Raw genomic sequence first — 25,027 nt, 5'->3', positions numbered from 1 at the left:
GACTCTTGGTCTCAGGTTTGGGAGTTTGAGCCCCACACTGGGTGTAGATTACTTAAAAAAATAAAAACTTTAAAAACAAACCAAAACTTGCGCTGAGCCCAGGGACGAGGCGAGCAGGCTTGGAGAAGGCAAGGGCTCTGGGTAACTGTACGTGTGGTGTTCTGGTAGCACGTTAGGTAGCGGGGTCTGCGCAGCGCCACCTCCCGCAGGTGGCTCCGTGTTTATGCTGGGGGGTGCGGGAGGAAAACGCGCCTGCCAGCTCCCTCATTCTTGAAGTCCCGACATACTCTGTGCTCAGTATGAACAGATCTGTCTCCTGTTCCCCCAGCATTGGCAAACTGCTGTTTTTATGTTGCCTCTGTAAGTAGGCCGCTCTTTAAGGGTGGAAACCCAGTGATCACTCGCCCAGGGCTGAGTCTGTTGACTTTTAAAGCTCCAGGCTCCAAGTCCCACTGGTTTTACAAACTCAAAGAATTCAGTCCCTCTGATTTTTCAAGCCAAACCTTATGGGGATTAACCTATCCCATGTGAGCTCCCTGATGCAAGGGCCCGTTTCTCTGCCCTCTCCGCATGCACAGCTCCCTCCCCTCCCGTGGGCAGCCTCCCTCTGCCTTTCTGACCTTCCTAAACTTTCAGATGCAGTTCCTTCTCTGTATTTAGTTGTGGAGTCTATTCTGCCAGTCTTTGGATTGTGCTCCTGTTTACTGACTTACAAACGTGGGATGGGGTGAGCCCAGGGGCCTCCTACTCCACCATCTTCCCAAGCTCCTGATAAGGTGTGTTTTTTTTTTTTTTTGCATATTTTGTATGAGCTAAATGGGGGTAAAATAAAGCAGCACTCCATTTATGGTTTTACTACCTTCTCCAATTGAGGACAGTCAAGCACCAAAATACACTGCTTAGGTAGATGACAAATGGGCTATTGAGAATCTAAAATATTTCTTTATCATAATGCTATATATTCATGAAATATCCAAATAAGTAGACTGAACAAATATAAAGACAAATCTCCAAATACTGCTTCACCAATGCTACATTGACTCTGTTGAGTATTAGAAGGAAAAAAACCCCAATATTAATTTATTTTTCATAAAGTTTTTAATAAGCTATCATTTTCTTACATGTACACTAGTAAACTTAAAAAAACAAATATTTACTACCAAACGTTAAATACTGTACAATTTATAAAAAATATAATTTTAAGATTTTGAGTAATAAAGGGAAGAAACTTACTTCAAATGGATAAAATAAAATTCTACTTTTTAAGAAATTTAACTAGAAAATAAGACATTTCCCATTTGTCTAAGAGAACACTAAAAACTTTACGGAAGCCAGAGACCATACTATTTTTTTCAAGCTTTCATCTACATAGCTTTAAATAAGCCTTAAAATTTATTTTCCAGTACATATAAGGTTGTTAAACAGAGTACATGACTGTGGGAATGACTATGCTAGCATGAGAAGTCATGAAGAACAAAGATATGTCTTATTCATCTTTATATCTTCAGCTCCTAGCATAATGCCTAACTTAAAGTAATAATGTTTAAGCAATGCTTCTTGCTGAACTGGGAAAATATACATATCTACCTTTGGTTGAATTTTCATTCCATATTAAGCGGCTACATTTGAGGTACCTGAGTAGCAGTCCTGTTCTTTGGCCCTTGACCTTAAACTGAGTACGGTAAGCTAACACACATACACTTTCTCCATCAGAACTGATGGATCCTCAGAACTGAACCATCATGGGCCTGTGAATTTTCTCTTATGTGGTCTGATTCGTAGGTCTTGGATAAGTTAATATCAGTGTGCAAAAGTAATGCATTTTCAGTGCAGGATAAGAATGTGCTTTTGAGTAAGAATGGAATAAAGGCCTTGCTTTTCCATGTTTTAAATAACAGATACATAGCATCTTATATTATGTCACAATTAGCAATTTTTAGACACTGAACATAATACACTGTATTACAATGAAATGTGGTAGGCTTCCATTTTAGGAGCAAAAATAAGTTTCACATGAAAAAAGATTTATTTTAGATTCACATAAAATACATTTAGAATCTAAATTTTTAGCATTTAAACAAACACAGAGGAACTTCAAGATGTACAGTCTCCATGCTGTCCAAAAAGCAAATACAAAAAGCTCTTTTATAATTATTGATCATCACCTCGTTGCCTTAAATTTCTAGATTTTCCATTTTCAATTCTTCTCTTTTTAAAGACTGGGGCCACTCCATCTGCCATGACTCCAAGAGAAGTGACTGTTTTTTCTTTAAATATCACTTTGGGTTGCCCACCAATATCAGGTTCTGAAGTTGATACATATTCATTTTCAGTGCTTGGAAGTTCCAAATCTACCTCCTCACTGAAACAGAAAGTAAAAATAAAACCATTATTTGACAGGCTGAGACAAACTTTTACATAACCTCTGAGTCCAACAAAGGCCCAAGATCATCTTTCTAATGATAGTGAGAAGTTAAAAGTCATTTCAAACTAGGAAATTACTTAAAGATAATCATTTTATAATATTATTTAAGATATAGAATACTTAGGTGGATACATGTCTGGAAAAGTATCATCTATTCTTTTATTCCTTCTGCACAGAGTACGTATCATCTAAGGCAATGTTTGTGCTTATACATGACTAGCTGTACAAGTTAAGGTGGTAAGTTATTTATGGAAACCGATCTTGCCATGAACTGTGACAAGGACTCTGGGGGCTTACACGGCACATGATAAAAACCATGGGATCCCACTGTCCTATGGTAGGAGACTCTACATGGCCTTTTGTCTAGTACTCTTTTTTTAAGAACTAGTCCTTCAAGCACCCACATGGTTAGTAAAAATAATCAGCTGACTAGTCTAGAGATTGCTACCTTATTAACCTTAGGTATACGAACCTATCATAGTATCCCACCCTCTACAGTCAATTGGTCCCTGAAAGAGCAACTAAGTCATGCCACATCCATCAGTTCTACCCATGAGCTTTTTGACATGGCCAAGAAAGATCATTATGTTTAATTCTGTAGTGGCTAAGAGTGTAAAATCTGTGGGGAACTACATCTCCTATGTAAAGGAATTCTGCAATGACTGAGAATACAGCTGCCTTACGAAGAAAAGTAGCAAAGGGGGGGGAAGCAGACAGAGAATCCTGCCAATGTTTCATTGCTCCAGTAACTCGAGACTCAGCCGAATTTCTGCCCTTCCCACAGCTTGGTAGGTAGAACCTTCCTGAGAACTTCTGAATTAATAACCTCTTTTTTATTTAAGGTAACTTAAGTTTCTATCACTTGAAACCAAAAGATTAGTCAGTATTTATTGTAGACTGACCATATAAACATGGGTTTATTTCTGGGTTCTCTACTCTATTCCATTGATCTATATGTCTATTTTTGTGCCAGTACCATACTGTTTTGATTACTACAGCTTTGTAGTAGGTCTTGAAATCTGGGGTTGTGCTATCTCTGGCTTTGTTGTTCTTCTTCAAGACTGCTTTGGCTATTCAGTTCCATACAAATTTTAGTATTATTTGTTCGAGTTCTGTGTAAAATGCTGTTGGTATTTTGATAGGGATTACACCGTATCTGTAGTAGGTTGCTTTGGGTAGTATGGACATTTTAACAATATTATTTCTCCTAATCCATGAGCATGGAATATCTTTCCATTTGTTTGTGTTGGCTAGGACTTAACACCTAAATGCCTATTTGGTTCAATTATTATTATTATTATTTTTTAAAGATTTTATTTATTTGACAGAGAGAGACACAGTGAGAGGGGGAACACAAGCAGGAGGAGCGGAGAGAGAGAAGCAGGCTTCCCACTGAGCAGGGAGCCCAATGCGGGGCTCGATCCCAGGACCCCGGGATCATGACCTGAGCTGAAGGCAGACGCTTAACGACTGAGCCACCCAGGCGCCCTGGTTCAATTATTTTAAAAGCACATGATAACAAATTTGCTTCCCTCTCAGAAAGACTATATCTACAGCAATAGTACTGCAAGATCTTATGTCCCATCCTACATATACATGAATAAAAACACAGGCTTAAAAAAGTAGGTTTATAGGCATAATAATTACTTAAAAATAAAATTTTTTTAAAAAAAGTTATCTTAACCAACTGGTGGCTCAGTTGGTTAAGTGTCTGCCTTCAGCTCAAGTCATGATTCCTGAGTCCCTGGATTGAGCCCCGCGTCGGGCTCCCTGCTCAGCGGGGAGCCTGCTTCTCCCTCTGCCCCTCACCCTGCTCGTGCTCTCTCTCTCAAATAAACAAATAAAATCTTAAGTAAAAAGTTATCTCTAAACCTAAGGTGGGGATCGAACTCACAATCTCAAGATCAAGAGTCACATGCCTTACCAACTGAGCCAGCCAGGCACACTCCTTTTTAAATGTAAAAATAGTTTGCAAATTTGCTAGGACTGCAAACAAAACAAAACAAAAACAGAGAATGTAAGTACAAAAATAACATTTCAAACTAGTTATGGGTAGCTCAAAACTAAAACAAAACTTCTGCATAATAAAACACTTGAGGAAGAACCTATCTTAGTAGATAATAATTCGATAAAAATTTCCTTAAAATCTGATGAGGGGATGCAGGAAATAGGGATTCTCCCTGGAACAGGTCTTAAATCTGATTTGTTTTGAAAACATATGCCTCCTAAAACTTTTATTTACTGTATTAAAACTGCATGTTAAATGCAGTTTTTGTTTGTTTTCCTACTTCCCTATTTTCTCTTAGACTGCTAACAATGGTGCTTTTCCTAAGAAGGCTAGTAGCCCCTGCAGTTGATGGGAGTATTAATTCTTGGCTTTTTATTCTTTTATTACAGGAGAGGAAACTGAGGTTTAAAGACGTTAAATAACTTGGTCAACCAAACTTATGGAAGTGGTGGAGCTTGGATTAAAATCCAGGTCTGTCTGACCTAAAATTTATATTCTTTCCCCTAGACCACTCTGCTTCCAAGTGAAAGTAAAATTTTACTAACCAAGGAGAGAAACATCTGAGGAATGAAGAGTAGTAGGGTTGGTCACTGGAAAAATGAATCTATAGTCAAGAAATTTGATGTGAGATTCATGTATTTCACTTGAATCTTGGTGCGTTATACTGTATTTTGATAGAGTGATCAAGCTGTAGTATTGCTTCTTTTTTTAAAAAGATTTTATTTATTTATTTGACAGAGAACACAAGCAGGGGGAGTGGCAGGCAGAGGGAGAGGGAGAAGCAGGCTCCCCGCGGAGCAGGGAGCTGATGTGGGGCTCATCCCAGGACCCTGGGACCATGACCTGAGCCAAAGGCAGACGCTTAATGACTGAGCCACCCAGGTGCCCCTGTAGTAGTGTTTCTTAAGTGGGATTATAGGAAAGATAAAAAAAGAAGTTTGTATTCAAAAGAAAAGGCAAGAGCCTGCAAGTAAACATCTTACAGAGAAATGTCTTTTCAAATAACTTCGGAACAGTTACAAAAAATAATTACACAAGCACTTCCACAAAACCATAATCATTTCCAAATTCAAATGCAAGAACTGTAAAGGTTATAGTATCTGAACACAATGTAATAAAGGTAGAACAAACATCCCCCCCCCCCATGTAGATTTAAAAATGTGAAAATAAAAGGAAACCTTTTAGAATGGAGTCAGGAGGCCGGCAGGGCAAGCTCTCACACCCTATCACTCCTCAATTCCAGACCCAAGAGGAAGAGAGGGACCTTGCACATGGATACTACTTTGCTATCCCAGCAGGAGGCGGCTTTCCTCCTCCCACAGAACAATCCAGCCAATGAGAGACACTCACATCTCAGCCAATGAAAAGCCACTATACTTCCAGTTCCCAGTTTACTCCAATGGACTTTTTTGTTTATAATAGCCTTCCCAATATTCCACTTTCCTCTATAAAAGGGCATTCCTCTCCTTCCTTCTGTGGACTTGCCAATGGTTTTGTCCTATCTTATTTGTCCTAGACTGCAATTCTCTGCAATTTATTCCTGAATAAATCCATTTTTTGCTGATAAAATAATGGACAGTTTTATTTTTAAGATTAACACTACTTGGTGATCAGAAATGGGATCCAGTGAAGACTGTCAGCAACTCTGAGGCTGGTGAGATGATGGTACCTACAGAGCCAAGTGGATTTGCTGCTTACTCACCAACCCTGGGATTTGAAGGTAAGTTTTTCCCTGGATTTTGAGTGCCATGCTTTGTGTTCAAGCTCCCCAGGCTTCATTTGGGATCTGTTTTAAAGCCTTGAGTTTTTCTTGTTTGTTTTTAAATCTCTTGAGGTTACTTGTTTGGCCTTCGGTCTCTTTTTTTTTTTAAAGATTTTATTTATTTATTTGACAGACACAGTGAGAGAGGGAACACAAGCAGGGGGAGTGGGAGAGGGAGGAGCAGGCCTCCCGCCAAGCAGGGAGCCTGATGCGGGGCTCAATCCCAGGACCCCAGGATCATGACCTGAGCCGAAGGCAGACGCTTAACAACTGAGCCACCCAGGTGCCCCAGGTCTGACTCTTTTTAGGACTTGGACTGTTCCTGATAAAATTGTACTGGTCTTAGGCCCAACTCCTGTCTGGACCCAGACTCTGCCTACTGAAAATGTTGTAACCTTCAGTCTGACTCCTTTTTGGAACCAGACTGTTCCTGTTGAAATTGTGCTGTTTAGAAATTTTCTCTGCTCTAGGGAAAAGTCTCTACGAAATGGGAACCCAGTCATCAAAATGCTTGAAGGTGCCCCCCCACCCCCCGCCATTTTCTCTCCATCTTTCTGGGATTCTGGCTTGTTTTATGTTTAAAATCTATGGTCCCTATGCATCCACATTTATAACTAAATGGATCAACTTAGCCAAAAGTAATTCTGAACTTCAATGGCATTATGGGGAACTTTTAAATTCCCAAACTCATCTTACTCAAATTTAAATTAGAAGGCTATGACCAGGGGCACCTGAGTGGCTCAGTCGTTAAGCATCTGCCTTCAGCTCAGGTCATGATCCCAGGGTCCTGGGATCGAGTCCCACATCAGGCTCCCTGCTCGGCAGGAAGCCTGCTTCTTCCTCTCCCACTACCCTTGCTTGTGTTCCCTCTCTCGCTGTGTCTCCCTCTGTCAAAAAATGAATAAAATCTTAAAAAAAAAAAAAAAAAAAGGCTATGACTGGTAGAAAAAGCACAGTGGACTAGGATGCCTATTTTTTATTAGAAAAAAAATTTTTTTAAAGATTTTATTTATTTGACAGAGAGAGATACAGCGAGAGAGAGAACACAAGCAGGGGGAGTGGAAGAGGGAGAAGCAAGCTTCCTGCTGAGCAGGAAGCCCGAGGTGGGCTCGATCCCAGGACCCCGGTATCATGACCTGAGCCGAAGGCAGATGCTTAACAACTGAGCCACCCAGGTGCCCAGAAAAAAATTTTAATTTTAATTCCAATATAGTTAACATATAGTGTTATATTAGTTTCAGGTGCACAATATAGTGATTCAACAGTTCTATACATTACACAGTGCTCATCATGATATGTGTACTCTTAGTCCCCTTTACCTATTTCACACATTCCTCCTTTTTCCCATCTCCCTTCTGGTAACCATTAGTTTGCTCTCTATAGTTCAGAGGCTGTTTTTTTGGTTTGTCTCTTTTGTTCCTTGTTTATTTCTTAAATTCCACACGAGTGAAATCATATGGTATGTGTCCCTTCTCTTATTTCACTTAGCATTAAACCCTGGAGATACACCCACACTGCTGTAAATAGCAAGATTTCATTTTTTATGGTTAATATTCCATTGTATGTATATACAACCTTTATCCATTCATCTCTTGATGGGACACTTGGGACTGCTTCCATGGTTTGGCTATTATAAATAATGCTGCAATAAACATAGGGGTGCATGTATCTTTTTGAACTAGTGTTTTTATATTTTTTGGTATATATCCAGTAGTGGATATGGTAGTTCTATTTTAAATTTTTTGATGAATCTCCATACTGTATTCCACAGTGGCTGAACCAGTTTGCATTCCCACCAACAGCACAAGGGGGGGGGGGTTCCTTTTTCTCCACATCCTCACCAACACTTGCTGTTTTTTAGTTTTTAGCCATTCTGACAGGTGTGATACACCTCATTGTGGGTTTTGATTTGCAATTCCCTGATGATAAGTGATGTTGAGCATCTTTTCACGTGTCTGTCTGTTGGCCATCTGTATGTCTTCTTTGGAGAAATGTCTGTTCATCATGTCTTCTGTCCATTTTCTAACTGGAATATTTGTGTTGAGTTGTGTAAGTTCTTTGTATATTTGGATACTAACCCTTCATCAGATATGTCATTTGCAAATATCATCTCCCATTCAGTATGCTTTTAATTTTCTTGGTTGTTTCCTTTGCTGTGCACAAACTTTTTATTTTGGTGTAGTTCCAATAGTTTATTTTTTATTTGGTTTCATTTGCCTCAGGAGACATTACTAGATATTACTAGATAAAGATATTACTAGACCTGATGTCAGGGAAATTACTGCTTGTGCTCTCTTCAAGGATTTTTATGGTTTCAGGTTTCACATTTAGGTCTTTGAGTTTAATTTTTGTGTATGGTATTAAAAAGTCCAGTATCATTCTTTTATATGTAGCTGTCCAGTTTTCCCACCACCATTTGTTTAAGAGACTTTTTCCCATTGCACCTTTTTGCCTCCTTTCTTGAAGATTAATTAACCATATAATCATTGATTTATTTCTGGGTTCTCTTCTGTTCTATTGATCTGTGTGTCTGTATTTGTGCCAGTACCATGCTGTTTTGATTATTACAGCTTTGCAGTATATCTTGAGACCTGTGGTTGTGATACCTCTAGTTTTGTTCTTTCTCAACACTGCTTTGGCTATTTGAGGTCTTTAGTGGTTCCATACATATTTCAGTATTATTCTAGTTTTGTGAAAAATGGTGTTGGTATTTCGATAGGGATTATATCGTACCTGTAGATTTCTTTCATTGTATGGACATTTTAACAGTATTTGTTCTTCAAATCCATGAGAATGCATTATCTTTCCATTTGTGTCGTCTTCAGTTTCTTTCATCAGTGTTTCACAGTTTTCAGAATTTAGGTCTTTCACCTCCTGGGTTAAGTTTATTGCTAGGTTTTTACTATTTCTGATGCAACTGTTTTTCCCCCCTTAAATTCTCTTTCTGCTACTTCACTATTAGGGTATAGAAATGCAATGGACTTCTGGAAAAAAGTATTTTTTTTGAAGTAGGCTCCACACCTAACATGGAACTTGAATTCATGACCCTGAGATCAAGAGTCACATGCTCCACCAACTGAGCCAGTCAGGGGCCCTGGATTTCTGTATACTGATTTTGTATCCTGCTACCTTACTGAATCCATTGATCAGTTCTAGTACTATTTTGGCGGTGTCTTTAGGATTTTCTATATATAGTATCAAGCCATCTGTAAATAATGAATGTTTTACTTCTTCCTTACCAATTTGGATCTTTTTGTTTTTGTTGTCTGATTGCTGTGGCTAGGACTTCAAATACTATGTTGATTAGAAGTGGACAACCTTGTTATGTTCCTGATCTTCAGTTTTTCACCTTAAGTACAATGTTTGCTGTGGGTTTTTCATATATGGCTTTTATCATGTTGAAGTATGTTTCCTCTAAACCTACTTTGTTGAGGGTTTTTATCATGAATGAATGTTGTACTTTGTCAAATGTTTTTCTTACATCTGTTGAAATGATCAGATGTTTTTCATCCTTTCCCTTGTTGATGTGATGTGCCATGTTGACTGATTTGGGAATACTGAACCACCCTTGCATCCCTGGAATAAATCCCACTTTTTTTAATGTATTGTTGGATTCAGTTTGCTAATATTTTGTTGAGGATTTTTACATTTATGTTCATCAGAGATATTGGCCTGTAGTTCTTTTTTTCTGTAGTGTCTTTATCTGGTTTTGGAATCAGGGAAATCCTGGCCTCATAGAATGAATACAGAACCTTTCCTTCATCTTCTGATTTTTTGTATAGTTTAAGAATAGGTATTAATTCTTTTTCTTTTTTAAGATGTATTTGACAGAGAGGAAGCAGCAGACTCCCTGCTGAGCAGGGAGCCGATGCAGGACTCAATCCCAGGACCCTGAGATCATGACCAGAGCTGAAGGTGGACGCTTTAGAGACTGAGACACCCAGGCACCCTATGTATTGATTCTTTAAATATTTGATAGAATTCACCTGTGAAGCCATCTGGTCCTGGACTTTTGTTTGTGGGGAGTATTTTGATTATTGATTCAATTTCATTCCTTGTAATCGGTCTGTTCAAAATTTTCTATTTCTTCCTGATAGTTTTGGGAGGTTAAATGTTTCTAGAAATATGTGTGTTTCTTTTAGGATGTCCAATTTGCTGGCATATAATTTTTCATAATATTCTCTTATAATACTTTATATTTCTGTGATGTCGGTTATTTCTCCTCTTTGCTGATTTTCTTTTTTTTTTTTTTGACAAGTCTGGGTCAGAGTTTATTAATTTTGTTATCTTTTCAAAGAACTAGTTCTGGGTGTCATTAGTCTGCTCTACTGTATTTTTAGTGACTATTTCATTTATTTCTGCTCTAATACTTATAATTTCTTCCTTCATCGTTTGGGTTTTGTTTGTTCTTTTTCTAGCTCCTTTAAGTATAAGGTTAGGTTGTTTGAGATTTTTCTTGCTTCTTAAGGTAGGCCATAAACTTCCCTCTTAGAACAGCTTTTGTGGCATCTAAAAAATTTCAGACTAAAATCTGATTTCACTTATTTCCATGTAAGTTTTTATGTCCTCTTTGATTTCTTGGTTGACCCATTGTTTAGTAGCATGTTATTTAGCCTCCATGTATGTCCTCTTTGCAGATTTTTTAAATTTTAAAAAATGTTTAAAAAGATTTTATTTGAGACAGAGAGAGTGCACACGAGTGGGGGAGAGGGACAGAGGGAGAGAAGCAGACTCCCTGCTGAGCAGGGAGCTTGATGTGGGGCTCAATCCCAGGACCTCGAGATCGTGACCTGAGCTGAAGGCAGATGCTTAACCAACTGAGCCACCCAGGAGCCCTGTCTTTCCAGATTTTTCTTGTGGATGCACAGTGTTGTGTTCAAAAAAGATGAATGGTATGACTTCGATTTTTTTCAATTTGTTGAGACTTGTTTTGTGGCCCAATATGTTTTGAAGATCTTTGTGCACTCGAAAAGAATGTATATTTTGCTGTTTTAGGATGGAATGTTCTGAATGTTATGTGAGATCCATTTGGTCCAATGTGTCATTCAAAGCCACGGTCCTTGTTGATATTTTGTTTGGATGACCCATCAATGTGAGTGGGATGTTAAAGTCCTCTACTATTATTGCATTACTATTCATCAGTTCCTTTATGTTATTAACTGTTTTATATATTTGGATGCTCTTATGTTGGGTGCATAAATATTTACAACTGTTATATCTTCTTATTGGATTATCCCCTTGTCCTTTGTCTCTTGTTACAGTCTTTGTTTTAAAGCCTATTTTGTCTTAAAAAAACAGTGTAGTTTGTCTAATGTAAGTATTGCCACTGGGGCTTTCTTCTGACATCCACTTGCATGACAGATGTTTCTCTATCCCCTTATGTTCATTTAGAAGGTGTTTTTAGGTCTGAAATGAGTCTCTTGTAGGCAACATATAGATGGGTCTTGCTTTTTATCCATTCTGACATTCTTTCTGTTCAGTCCATTTGCATTCAAAGTAACTACCGATAGGTATTTTGTTACTTGTTTTATGGTTACTTTCATAGTTCTTCTCTGTTCCTTTCTTCTCTTTTTCTCTTTGATTAGTTGGCCTAAGTGGTATACTTGGGTTCCTTTCTCTTTACTCTTTGCATATCTATTACTGGTTTTTGAATTGTGGTTACCATTAGGTTTGTAAATAGCATCTTCAGCATATAGCAGTTTATATGAAGTTGATGGTCACTTAAGTTTGAACCCATTCTTTACCCTTCTCCCCACTCCCACATTCGAGGTATATGGTTTCATAATTTACATCCTTTTATTTTGTGAATTCCTTGACTGATTTTATAGATATACCTACTTATACTGCTTTTGTGTTTCCTACTTTTCTTACTCCTACTTATGGTCTGTCTTTACACTCAGGGTCCCCTTTAACATTTCTTGTAGGGCTAGTTTAGTGGTCATGAATTCCTTTAACTTTTGTTTGTCTGGCAAACTCTTCATCTCTGGGATGCCTATTTTAAATAGTACTTTGAGGCTTCCAGACTTTTTCAGGATTCTGAGTTTGCCTTTTTGCAAAATGCTATTTCTGAATGAACTGAGGCAAACAAACAATTGAAAGACATCAAAATGGTTTCTGAGGCCTTTTTCTCCCTCCCTTCATCTGCACTCATCTTGTATTCAGGCCCCATCTCTGGCACCATTTTTGTCTATTCTCTCTGCTGAACTTGCCTTTTCCTACTAATTTCTCTGCTGCTCCCTCCTCTCCTGAACCTATTAAAACCTGCTTCTTTAAAGTTAAGTTTTCTGAGAATCTAAATAAAACTCAAGTTCCTTATGTTCCCTGAACTAAGGCTGAATTGTGAGCCATAGTTATAGTTTTCCTCAAGTGACTGAATACCCCCAATAAGTTGGCTGAAGATTTAACATAGTTATTCCAACTTACCACCTTGGTTTCTCAGATTTACATCCATTATTCCATGTGCTGTTGGTAAGAACCAGGCCAAACACTGCATGAAACTAGCTAGAGAACATCCTGAAAAACAAACCTCTAACCTTTGGTAAGATGACAGAACACTTGCTGGAAATCTCCACCGAGCAATTACAGTAGCTTTTCCTAAAGCCTGTTGTCTGAAACAAAATTCAGGTTTGCACACAAAAGCTTGATGAACCTGTTCATGATGATTATGATTGACTCCAAATTGTCTTTAAAGAAAATTCTGATCTTTAGATGCTGAATCCACCCAGGTAGCATTTAACTCTATGTTTATTAATGTTTCAAACTGGGAATTTCTCCTTTAGTTAAAAAGACCAGGATGAAATGGTAAACTGCCCACTCCAGATTTAGTTACCATGGCAAACCAGCTTGCTCACATCCTAGGTGAGTCACCTAAAACACTGACTGCTAAAAGTATCAATTTTCAACTCTGGCAAATGAAGGCCCCTAAACACAAAACCAAAAAAACCTAGTTTCTGCTATTATTGCAAAGAGCGAGGGCAGTGGGGGGGGGGGGGGGGGGGAGGAAAGGCTGTTATAAATTTAAGCTCTCCAGGTACTTTCAGCCTTCTAGTCAGTCTTTCTGATGACCTCCGAATTCCCAATGATGGGACTTTGAGGAACTGCAGGGGCTCCTTCCTCTTAATCAGCTTGGAGAAATCACTCTCCAGATTGGGAACAAATCTCTCTCTCCAAATTGACACCAGAGCTACTCTCTGTCATTCAGCCCACTGCTACCAAGCTGCCCCTACCTTGGAGCAGTAAAATGGTTCGGACAGTGGAGATCTCTAATAAACCTCAACAAGTTCCTGTCTCTGAATCTATTTCCTTTTGTCTAGGCTCTTTTTTCCTTAGTTATTGCACCCCTATTCATTTATTGCACCCCTATTGGCCTAAATTTCTTAGAAAAGCATCTCATGCCAGAATTTCTTTCTCCCCAAAGAGGGAAATAATTCTAGAATTTGAGAGTAGTAATCAAAACAGCCAACCAGGGGAATTAAATGACCTTTGGCATCTTTTGTTTCTATTGAATCAGCTACCATCCTCTTTTACAGCTATCATCCTCAAGTGATACTGGCAGAATCCACAGTGTACCTTCCATCAAAATTCAAATAAAGTCTTCAAAACCTCATCCCACAATTCATCAATACCCTGTAAGTAAAGAAGCCCTTTCAGGTGTCAAACGCATAATACAAGATTACAAGGCCCAGAGCCTCACTATCCCCTTCCCCAGTCCCTGTAGTATGTATTTGACCTGGGAGGAAACCCAGTGGCTGAGGATGGAGGTTTTTCCAGGATCTCTGAGCAATAAATAACATTGCTATCCCTCTCTTGGCACCCTGTTGTTCCTGACCCCCATATGCTACTGATATCCATTTCTAATGAAAGGAAATTTTTCACTGTAATTGATCTATGCAGTGCATCTTTAGTATTCTAGTTGATAGGGAGAGCCACTATCTTTTTGCTTTCATTTGGAAGGAAAAGAAGTACACGGAAGTACACCTGGACAGTAATTCCCCAAGGTTTCAGATAGTCCTTCCTTTTCACAAACCTTAAAAATTGATTTGGATATCAAATTTTCTGTAGATTCTAATTTAAAAAATGTAGATGATATGCTTCACTGCTCCCCTTTTCAGACCTCTTCACAAGAAGATAGCCATCCACCTGTTAAAACTTTTGGCCTTAAAAAGACATACAATCTCCAAAGAAAATTGCAGTTTTCTCAAACTCAGGTTAGACACTTAGGGCACCTGATCGCAGAACAAGGACTACATTTGGATCCAGGCAGACCTCAAGGCATCCTGAATTTCCCCAAACCTAAAAGTAAGTACCAGGTACAGCTTTCTTGGACTGGCTGGCTACTCTCAAAACTGAATTCCAGACTTCTCTATGATGGTTCAACTTTTACATGCCTTATTAAAAAATGACAAACATAACCCTATTATTTGGAAAGATAGGGATAACACGGCCTTTGAGAACTTAAAGCCTCATAAATAATAAAGCCCGTTGCTCTTGGACATCCTCACTATCAACTTTCCTTTTTTCCTTTGTATCTAAGAAGGAAGGGAATGCCCTTGGAGTACTGACCCCAAAATATGAGGAGCACCATGGACCCACAGGCTATCAGAACCAACAACTAGATGCTGTGGCACGGGGATATCCCCCCTTGCTTCGAAGCCACTTCTGCCACTGCCTTTTTAGTTAAGGCCACTGAAGAAATAGGATTCCCTTTAAGAATCCTTGTGCCCCATGCAGCAAAGCCGTCCTGAATTCTCCTCACACTCTTGCTCACCTCCTATGAAATCCTCATGCTAACTGCTCCTCATGTAACTCTTTCTCATTGCAATAACCTTAACCCTGTAGCTACTGTCCCCTCCTTCACGGATGAAACCCCTCATGACTGCTTAATGTTGTATAAGTACCGCGCACTAACCGATTGCGCCACTGGAGCTCCATGACTGCTTAATGTTGACAGCTCACCTTCTGACTCCCTGTGACAACTTACAGGAAAGTCCTTTGACCAATGCAGATTTTTCATGGTTTACTGACGGTTCTTATTTAAAGGATAAAAATGGTAAATAATGTGCTTAGCATGTTACTGCATATTCCTTTTGAAGTCACTGAGCAGAATTACACATCCTTACTTGAGCTTGTACCTTAGTGAAGGGTAGAGCTAACAAACGTTTATACTGACGGTATACCTTGGGGAAAGCTCATGACTTTGGAATATTATGGAAACAACAAGGTGTCCTTACTTCCAACGAGAATAAAAATGACTTATATGTCCAAAATGTATTAGATGTCATAGTTTTGCCAGTCGCTCTAGCTGTTATTAAGGTTCCTAGGCATTCCAGACTTAACTCCCTGGAGGCCAAAGGGAACAACCTGTTTTCTGCCAAAAATGCTGCACTCAGGAGACCAGTAGCCAGACCTCTGTCAAAGTCCACAGGGATGTTCTCCTAAATATAATTTGGAAAAACTGACAAGTGATATCTAACAGTTGGCCCCAGGCAAACAGAAACAGTATTTGAAAAGTAGTAATTGTTGGCTCAATAAAAAGAGAACTCTGGTTTGGACCAAATAACAGTCTGGCCTTACCAGTAATTCTAAGATTCCCAATACTTACCTCTGTACATGCATTAAACCTGTGGTCTACTGATAAAATAATAGCATTCATCAACTGATATTGGTGAGGGAAGTTAATAAAGCTGCAAAAAGTGCCTACCTCACCGGTCCTACTTGTCCAAAGTACATTCCACAGAAACCTGCTTGGAAAAATAGATTTCATACAACTTCTCCCTCTCATGGATAAATATTTTAGTTATGGTTTGTATGTTTTCTCACTGGACCAAAGCCTTCCTCTGTAGACAGGGCAATAATGCTTCTGTGGCTAAAATTCTGTTAGAAAAGATTATCCCTACCTGGGAACCCTCTCGAATTTCATAGTGATTGGGGAACCCTCTTTACTGGTCAGGTGCTTTGACAAGTCAACGCTGTTTGTCCAGTTTTACAACTCTTTCCTTGTGCATGTCACCCTTAACCGCAGAGTTAGCTGCATGCAGTAATGGAACTATTAAGACACAACTGGTACAATTTGTAGAGACCCTTCAAAAACCTTGACCGAAAGCATTGCCACTGGTCCTAAATCTCAGATCCACCGGTTTGGAACTCACAGACTCTCACTCTCTGAGACAGTCACAGGATGTCCAATACACTTGGCCCCTGCCCCCTCTGACCCACAGTAATAAGAGAAGATAGACTTCAACAGTGTAAAGACCTGTTTCTATCAAAAATAACCATGCTGTGGTACATGTTTTTCACAGTGCACTCTGGGGGGAGACAATGACCTTAAGTATTACACTTTGCAACCCGATGATTTTTTGTTGGGGAAGGCACCTCCAAAATCCTTCCTACCTCACTAGGAAGGCTCTTATCAGGAACTACAAACCAACCCTTGTGTCTCCAAACTGCAGGGAAGCCTCCTGATTCATGTGACACACCTAAAGAAAGCACCAAACCCTGACTGGACCTGCATATCATGTGGTGACCTGAAAGTATAGATTTCCTGGAACTGAAGCAGATAACATCTGATGACACGCCTTCTTCCCAAGATGTCTGGACCAAGCTGTATACCTTTTTCTCACTCCTCTTCTCTCTCATGGAAAGTCAAAGTATTCATCTGCATTTCCCAAGCCCTTGTAAAAAACCTCTTCTTTTGATTATGGTCTTTAGGAAACATCCTTATGATCCCAGGACAAATTAATTTTTCACTTGCTTTTTCTGAAGGGTTAGAAGATTCAGAATTCACAAAAATTTTATTTCATCTGAACTATTAACTGACTTTGGATTCTTACCCAAATTAATGGTCTCTAACTTTGCAAACTTACTGGCTGTATTACCCTTTTTTTTTTTTTTTTAAGATTTTGTTTATCTTAAATCTTTGTTTATCTTAAAGCTCTTGAGCACCTGCGCGCATGCGCGAGTAAGGCAAGAGACTGGGGTGGGGGGGGGAGGGAGAGGGAGAGAAAATCTGAAGCACACTCTGCGCTAAGCCTGACATGGGGCTCGATCTCACTACTGCGAGATCATGACCTGAGCCAAAACCAAGAATTGGGACGCTTAACCAACTGAGCCTCCCAGGTGCTCCCTGACTGTATTATTAATAGCACATTTGGTTCTAAACACTTCTGAGATAATACTATTTTAAAAAACAACCTTTCAAGTTTTACCGTTTTGCAAAAAGTTCACTGGCTATTGCTTCATGATTATACCTGCACTGTATCTTCCAAAATGCACTTGGTTAATTCCTTCAGTGTGCTTCTGCAGTATCTACTATTCTGTCTTCATTATTGCTTTAAGTGGGGACTTTCAGAAAGGAGGCATACATGACTCCAGGTTTGCCTTCATAAGGAGAACCTTTCTCCCCTAAGTTGGAATAAGTGCCAATAAGTATTTCAACTGGCTACTTTCAGACCAAGAGTCCTGCCTTGGAATCTGGTTTAGAACCATCATACAATTTGGAATTGTTACTTCTGTTTTGCAGAAGTTATTTTAAGTTTTGTAATTTTTGCCTGAACTTAAAACAATGGACCCAATAACATGATGCTGGCTCAACACTTTGAGATGATCTCCAACATGACCACAAGAAGATTAGTGGGAGCACCTGAGAGTTTCTCCCTCTTAACCTTCCTTGCTACTCAAAAGTGGCTTTAAGTGGTTTCCTACTGCTATACACATTCTTTCTGATACTGCACATGACAACCAGGAAAGGTCCTTCCAGACACTGAGGGATAAAACCACCAAATATGGAAAACCTGAGTTGATCAGCAGTACTTTGAAAGAAACTTTATCAAAAAGGAGAAATGTGGAGGGTTGGCTGGGAAGATGGTGAAGTAGGAGGACCCTAAGCTCACCTTGTCCCTCGGATACAACTAGATAACACTCACTTCAGTGTAAATAACCCAGAAAATGATCTGAAGACTGGCAGAACAAACTCCAGAACTAAAGGGAGAGAGGAGGCCACACTGAAGAAAGTACGAAGGGCATAGATGTGGTCTGGGAGTGAAATGGATTGTGGCTGTCTGTGGTGGGAAAACTGGTGGTGGGGAGAAGGGCAAAAACTAGACTTTCGCACTGGGGAGTCCATGAGTGGGGAGGATGAATCCCCGTAACATTTGCCTTTCAAAGTGAGAGGGGTTGAATTTTTGAGTTCTTACACCCAGTGAGACTTAAAGCCTAGCGCCTGGGTGGCTCAGTCGGTTAAGCATCCGCCTTTAGCTCAGGTCGTGATCCCAGGGTCCTGGGATCGAGCCCTGTGTCGGGCTCCCAGCTCAGCGGGAAGCCTGCTTCTCCCTCTCCCTCTGCCCCTCCCCCTGCTTGTGTGCTGTCAAATGGATAAACAGAATCTTTAAAAAAAAAAAAATCAGAGAGCTCAGCTCTGGGAGAGTGCGGAGGGTGTTAAGAAGCCCAGTTCAGACCCTTAAAGAGACAGCACAACAAGCAGCACAAGAACATATAGTGTAGAACCAGCAGTTTGAAAAACACTGACGGCAGACAGAAGGGAGAGTGATTTCCTCATTTCAGAGTGGGCCTGGAGACACAGCGCTCCTCCAGGAACAAAGGAGCTGGCAGGTGCCATTTCCCTCCCCTGCCCCCCACTATAAACAATGGCCACTTGTGGGAACTAGTGAAGCCAACACTCATTACCTAACTTGCTTACACCAAGCCCCGCTGCAAAACCTCCAACCCTATGCTTCAGTGGATCCCCCTTCTCAGTCACACTTGCCTCAGTACCACAGCTGCAGATCCTCTCCCTGAGAAGTCTGGCGCAAACTCTGCCAACACCACATTTCCCAACCTGCACGTTTTGTGAAACCTCAGTTCCTGCAGAGGGCAGGTCTCATTTTGCAACCAGACCACTGCACACTTTGTTAAAATGCACCCCACCCCCTATTACAGACCAAACACTGCCCACAATAGGCAAAGAGAATATCTACAGACAACTGGACTGAAGGCAAAAGAGGTCAAGCCTCAACAGCAGAGAACACACACACAGACACATAGGAGACCCTTCCTGAAGCTCCAGGCCCTGGGGAATAGGAGACACTGCACTGCAGGGCACTACAGGACTTCTCTTCATAAAAAGACTATTAGTGTTAAAAGCACAAAGTAGCTGACCTTCTGAACACACAGAAATTCAGACAAAATGAGAAGACAGAAAAACATTTCTCACATGAAAGAACAGAACCAAACCACAGCAAGAGAGCTAAGCAAAATGGATAGAAGTAATATGCCTAATAGAGAATTTAAAGTAATGATCAAAGAGATACTCAATGGACTTGAGAAGAGTGGAGAACATCAATGAGACCCTTAACACAGAGATAAAAAAAGAACCAGAGATCAAGAACACAATACATGCAATTAAAAATACACCTGATGGAATAAATAGCAGACTAGATGAAGTAAAGGAACAAATTAATGACCCGGAAGACTGTAACAGAGGTAAGCTGAGAAAAGGAGAAGGAAGAAAATTATTCAAATTAAGAAGAGTCTTTTGGGGAACTCAGATTCCATCAAGTGTAATAACATTCACGTTATAGATATCTCAGAAGAAAAAGAAGAGGCAGAAAAGTTGAAGAAATAATAGCTGAAAAATTCCCTAGTCTGGGAAAGAAACAGATTTCCAGATCCAGGAGGTGGAGAGATCTCCCCAAAAATTCAACCCAAGGAGGTCCACACACCAAGACACATAGTAATTAAAATGGCAAAAAGTAGCAATAAGGAAAAAAAAGCAGCAAGAGAAAAGAAAACAGTTACATACCAAGTAAACCACACAGCAGTGGATTTTCAACAGAAACTTTCCAGGTCAGAAGGGAGTGATATGATATATTCAAAGTGCTGAGAGGGAAAAATCTGTAGCCAAGAATACTCTATCCAACAAGGCTAACATTTAGCATAGAAGGAGAGACAATTTTTCAGTCAAAACCAAAAAAGTTCATAGCCACTAAACCAACCCTACAAGAAGTATTAAAGGAGCCTCTCTGACTGGAAAGGAGACTGTAAGTGAGAATGTGAAAATATTTTTGTAAAAATCAGTCAAAGGATTCATAAAATAAAAAGATGAGTATGACACCATATACTTGAATGTGGAGAGGAATAAAGAACAGTTTCAAATTTAAGTGACCAATAACTTAATACAGACTATATGCAGATGTTATACACAATCCTAAAAGTAACCACACATCAAAAACCAGTAATAGATATGCAAAGAATAAAGAGAAAGGAATTCCAGTACATTACTAAAGAAAGCCAACAAACCATGACAGAGAGCAAGAGAAGGATCAAACTCTATAAAAACAACCACAAGTAACAAAATGGCAATAAATACATACCTATCAATAATTACTTCGAATATAAATGGACTAAATGCTCCAATCAAAAGACATACGGTGACAAGGTGGATTAAAAAAAACAAGATCCATCAATATGCTGCCTACAAGAGACTCATTTTAGCCCAAGATACCTGCAGAATGTATGTAAGGTGTGGAGAACCATCTATCATGCAAATGGATGTCAAAAGAAAGCCGGGGTGGCAATACTTGCATCAGACAAAATAGACTTTAATACAAAGACTGTAACAACAGACAAAGAAGGATGCTTTATAATAATAAAGGAGACAATCCAACAGGAATATATAAACAACTGTAAGTATTTATGCACCCAAAAGCATAAAACAATTAATAAAAAACAAAAAGGAAAACAACAACGAAAAACAAAGGAAATAACTGAAGGTAATACATTAAGTAGGACACTTTATTTATATATTTATTTACTCGAGCGAGAGTGAGAGCGAGCAGAGTGAGAGGGAGCAGACTCCCCGCTGAGCACAGAGCCCGAGCCACCCAGGCACTCGATAAGTAGGGCACCTTAATACCCCACTTACACTGATGGATAGATCATCCAAACAGAAAATCAACAAGGAAACAGTGGCTTTGTGTTTTGTTTTATTTTTAAAGCAAACAATGGCTTTGAATGACGCACTGGACCAGATGGATTAACACATATATATAGAGAACATTCCATCCTAAAAACAGCAGAATATACATTCTTTTCAAGTGTACACAGAATATTCTCCAGAAGAGATAACATAAAACAAGTCTCAACAAATAGAAAAAGACTGAAGTCACACTATGCATCTTTTCTGAACACAATACCATGAAACCAGGAATCAATCACACGAAAAGAATCTGCAAAGAGCACAAATACATGGAGGTTAAATATCATGCTACTAAACAATGAATGGGTCAACCAAGACATCACAGAAGACATAAAAAATTACATGGAAACAAATGAAAATGAAAACACAATGGTCCAAAATCTTTGGGATGCAGCAAAAGCTGTTCTAAGAGGGAAGTTTATAGCAATACAGGCCTATCTGAAGAACCAAGAAATATCTCAAACAACCTAACCATATATCCAAAGAAGCTAGAATAAAACCAAAACCCCAAACCAGCAAAGAAAGGAAATAATGGAAATAATAAAGATGAAAACAAAAATAAATGACATAGAAACTAAAAAAAACCCAAGAGAATAGATTGAAACTAGGAACTGGTTCTTTGAAAAAGGGTCAAGAAAATTGATAAACCTTTTCATCAGGAAAAAGAAAAGAGAGAGAGTACCTAAATAAACAAAATCAATAATTAAAGAGGAGAAATAACCAACACAGAGCGAGCACAGTGAGAGGGAGGAGACTCCCCATTGAAATAAAAACAACTGTAACAGAATATCATGAAAACCTATATGCCAACAAATCAGACAACTTAGGAGAAATGGATAAATTCATAGAAACATATAACCTACCAAAACAAAAGGAGGAAGAATAGAAAATTTGAACAGACTCATTACAAGCAATGAAACTGAATCAGTAATCAAAAAACTCCCCCAAAACATAAGTCCAGGACCAGAAAGCTTCATAGGTGAATTCTACCAAACATTTAAAAAAGAGTTACTACCTATTCTTTTCAAACTATTCCAAGAAATGCAAGAGGAAGGAAAACTTCCAAATCCATTCTATGAGGCCAGTATCACTGTAATAACAAAACGAGATAAAGACAGCCCAAACAAGAGAACCACAGAGCAGTATCTCTCATGAATATAAATGTAAACGTTCTCAACAAAATATTAGCTAACTGAATCCAACAATACATTAAAAAATCCAACACCACAAACAAGTGGGATTTATTCTCAGAATGAAAGGGTGGTTCAATATTTGCAAAACAATCAACGTGATACGTCATGTCAATAAGAGAAAGGATAGGGGCGCCTGGGTGGCTCAGTTGGTTAAGTGACTGCCTTCGGCTCAGGTCATGATCCTGGAGTCCCGGGATCGAGTCCCGCATCGGACTCCCTGCTCAGCAGGGAGTCTGCTTCTCCCTCTGATCCTCCCCCCTCTCATGGTCTCTCTGTCTCATTCTCTCAAATAAAATCTTTAAAAAAAAAAAAAAAAAAAAAAGAAAGGATAAAAAGTATATGATCATTTCAGTAGATGTAGAAAAAACATTTGATAAAGTATAACATCCATTCATGTAAAAAAAACCCTCTGCAATGTAGATTTAGAGAGAACATACCCCCAAAATAATAAAGGTCTTACACGAAAAATTCACAGCCGACATCATATTCAATAGTGAAAAACTGAGAGCTTCTCCCCTAAGGTCATCAACATGACAAGGATGTCCACTCTCAGCATTTTTTTTTTTAAGATTTTATTTATTTGACAGGGAGACACAGCGAGAGAGGGAACACAAGTAGGGGCAGAGGGAGAGGAGAAGCAGGCTTCCCGAGGAGCAGGGAGCCCGATGCGGGGCTCGATCCCAGGACGCTGGGATCATGACCTGAGCCAAAGGCAGATGCTTAACGACTGAGCCACCCAGGCGCCCCAGCACTTTTATTCAGCATAGAAGTCCTAGCTACAGCAATTAAACAACATAAAGAAATAAAAGGCATCCAAACTGGGAAGGAAGAGTAAAACTCTATTTGCAGATAATATACTATATACATATATATATGGTATACATATATACTGTGTGTGTGCGTATGTGTGTATGTGTATATATATATACATACACACACACACACATAGACTCCACCAAAAAACTGCTGGGACTGATAAATGAAGTCAGTAAAGTCACAGGATACAAAATTATTGTACAGAAATCTGCTGCATTCCTACACACTAATAATGAAGTGGCAGAAAGTGAAATTAAGAAAACAATCCCGGGGCGCCTGGGTGGCTCAGTCGTTAAGCGTCTGCCTTCGGCTCAGGTCATGATCTCAGGGTCCTGGGATCGAGCCCCGCATCGGCTCCCTGTTTGGCAGGGGGGCCTGCTTCTCCCTCTCCCTCTATTGTTCTCCCTGCTTGTGCTCTCTCGCTCTCTCTGTCAAATAAATAAATAAAATCTTTAACAAAAAAAAAAAAAAAAAGAAAACAATCCCAATTACAACTGCACCAAAACCAAAAAAATACCTAGAAATAAGCTTAACCAAACAGGTGAAAGACCTGTACTTTGGAAACTATAAAACACCGATGAAAGAAATTCAAGATGACACAAAGAAGTGGAAAGACATTCCATGCTCATGGGTTGGAGGAACAAATACTATTAAAAGGTCTATATCCTTTAAAGTAATCTACAGATCAAATACCAACAGCATTTTTCACAGAACTAAAACGAACAATCTTAAAATTGTATGGAACCGCAGAAGACCTCAAATAGCCAAAGCAATCTTGAAAAAGAAAAACAAAACTAGGGGTATCACAATTCCAGATTTCCAGTTATATTATAAAACGGTAGTAATTAAAACAGTATGGTACTGGCATAAAAACAGACACACAGATCAACAGAATAGAATAGAAAACCCAGAAATGAACCCACAGTTATACGGTCAATCTTCAATGAAGGAGGAATCAATATGCAATGGGAAAAAGTTTCTTCAACAAATGGTATTGGGAAAACTGGACAGCTACATGCACAAAAAAAAAAGAAAGAAAAAAACAGGACCACCTTCTTACACCATACAGAAAAATAAATTCAAGATGGATTAAATGGGGCGCTTGGGTGGCATGGCTGGTTAAGCATCCAACTCTTGATCTCAGCTCAGGTTTTGATCTCAGGGTCGTGAGTTCAAGCCCTGTGCTGGGCTATATGCTGGGTGTGGAGCCGACTTAAAAATAAGTAAGTAAATAAATAAATAAACCCAAAAACAAACAAAAAAAACAAGAACAAAAAACCCAAAATGGATTAAAACCTAAATATGAGACATGAAATCATAATAATCCTAGAAGAGAGCACAGGCAGTAATTTCTTCAACATCAGCCACAGCCACTTCTTTCTAGATACATCTCCTGAGGCAAGGGAAATAAAAGCAAAAATAAAGCAAAAAACTGGGACTTCATCAAAATAAAGATTTTCTGCACAGTGAAGGAAACAATCAACAAAACTAAAAGGCAACCTCCTGAATGGAAGAAGATATTTGCAAATGACATACCCAATAAAGGGTTAGTAGTATCCAAAATATATAAAGAATGGATACAACTTGGGGTGCCTGGGTGGCTCAGTTAGTTAAGCATCTGACTCTTGATTTCGCTCAGGTCACGATCTCAGGGTTGTGAGATTAAGCCCGGCATCGGGCTCCGTGCTCAGAGGGGAGTCTCCTTCTCTGCTTCTCTCCCTGTCCTCCTGTGTGTGCAAATGCTCTCTCTAATATAAATACATGAATCCTTAAAAAAAAAAAAAAAAAAAAAAGAACTGATATAACTCAACACCCAGAAAACTAAATAATCCATGGGCAGAAGACATGAATA

At 39.2% G+C, this 25,027-nt stretch overlaps 1 protein-coding gene across 1 annotated transcript in view; it reads right to left on the bottom strand.

Annotated features, from left to right (window-relative positions):
* Positions 1–1,089: 1,089 nt before the first annotated feature.
* WBP4 (WW domain binding protein 4) overlaps positions 1,090–25,027 on the bottom strand; it is a 63,219-nt gene continuing 39,281 nt past the window's right edge. The window contains exon 10 of the mRNA XM_032402917.1: positions 1,090–2,362. Within this exon, the coding sequence (XP_032258808.1) occupies positions 2,152–2,362 (211 nt within the window). The 3' untranslated portion in view covers positions 1,090–2,151. The remainder of the gene's footprint in view (positions 2,363–25,027) is intronic.

The sequence above is a fragment of the Phoca vitulina genome, unplaced genomic scaffold (assembly GCF_004348235.1).
Source record: "Phoca vitulina isolate PV1807 unplaced genomic scaffold, GSC_HSeal_1.0 scaffold5, whole genome shotgun sequence".
Classification (NCBI taxonomy): Eukaryota; Metazoa; Chordata; class Mammalia; order Carnivora; family Phocidae; genus Phoca; species Phoca vitulina.
Note: the sequence above shows the minus strand (reverse complement) of the source record. Positions and strands in the feature narration are given on the sequence as shown.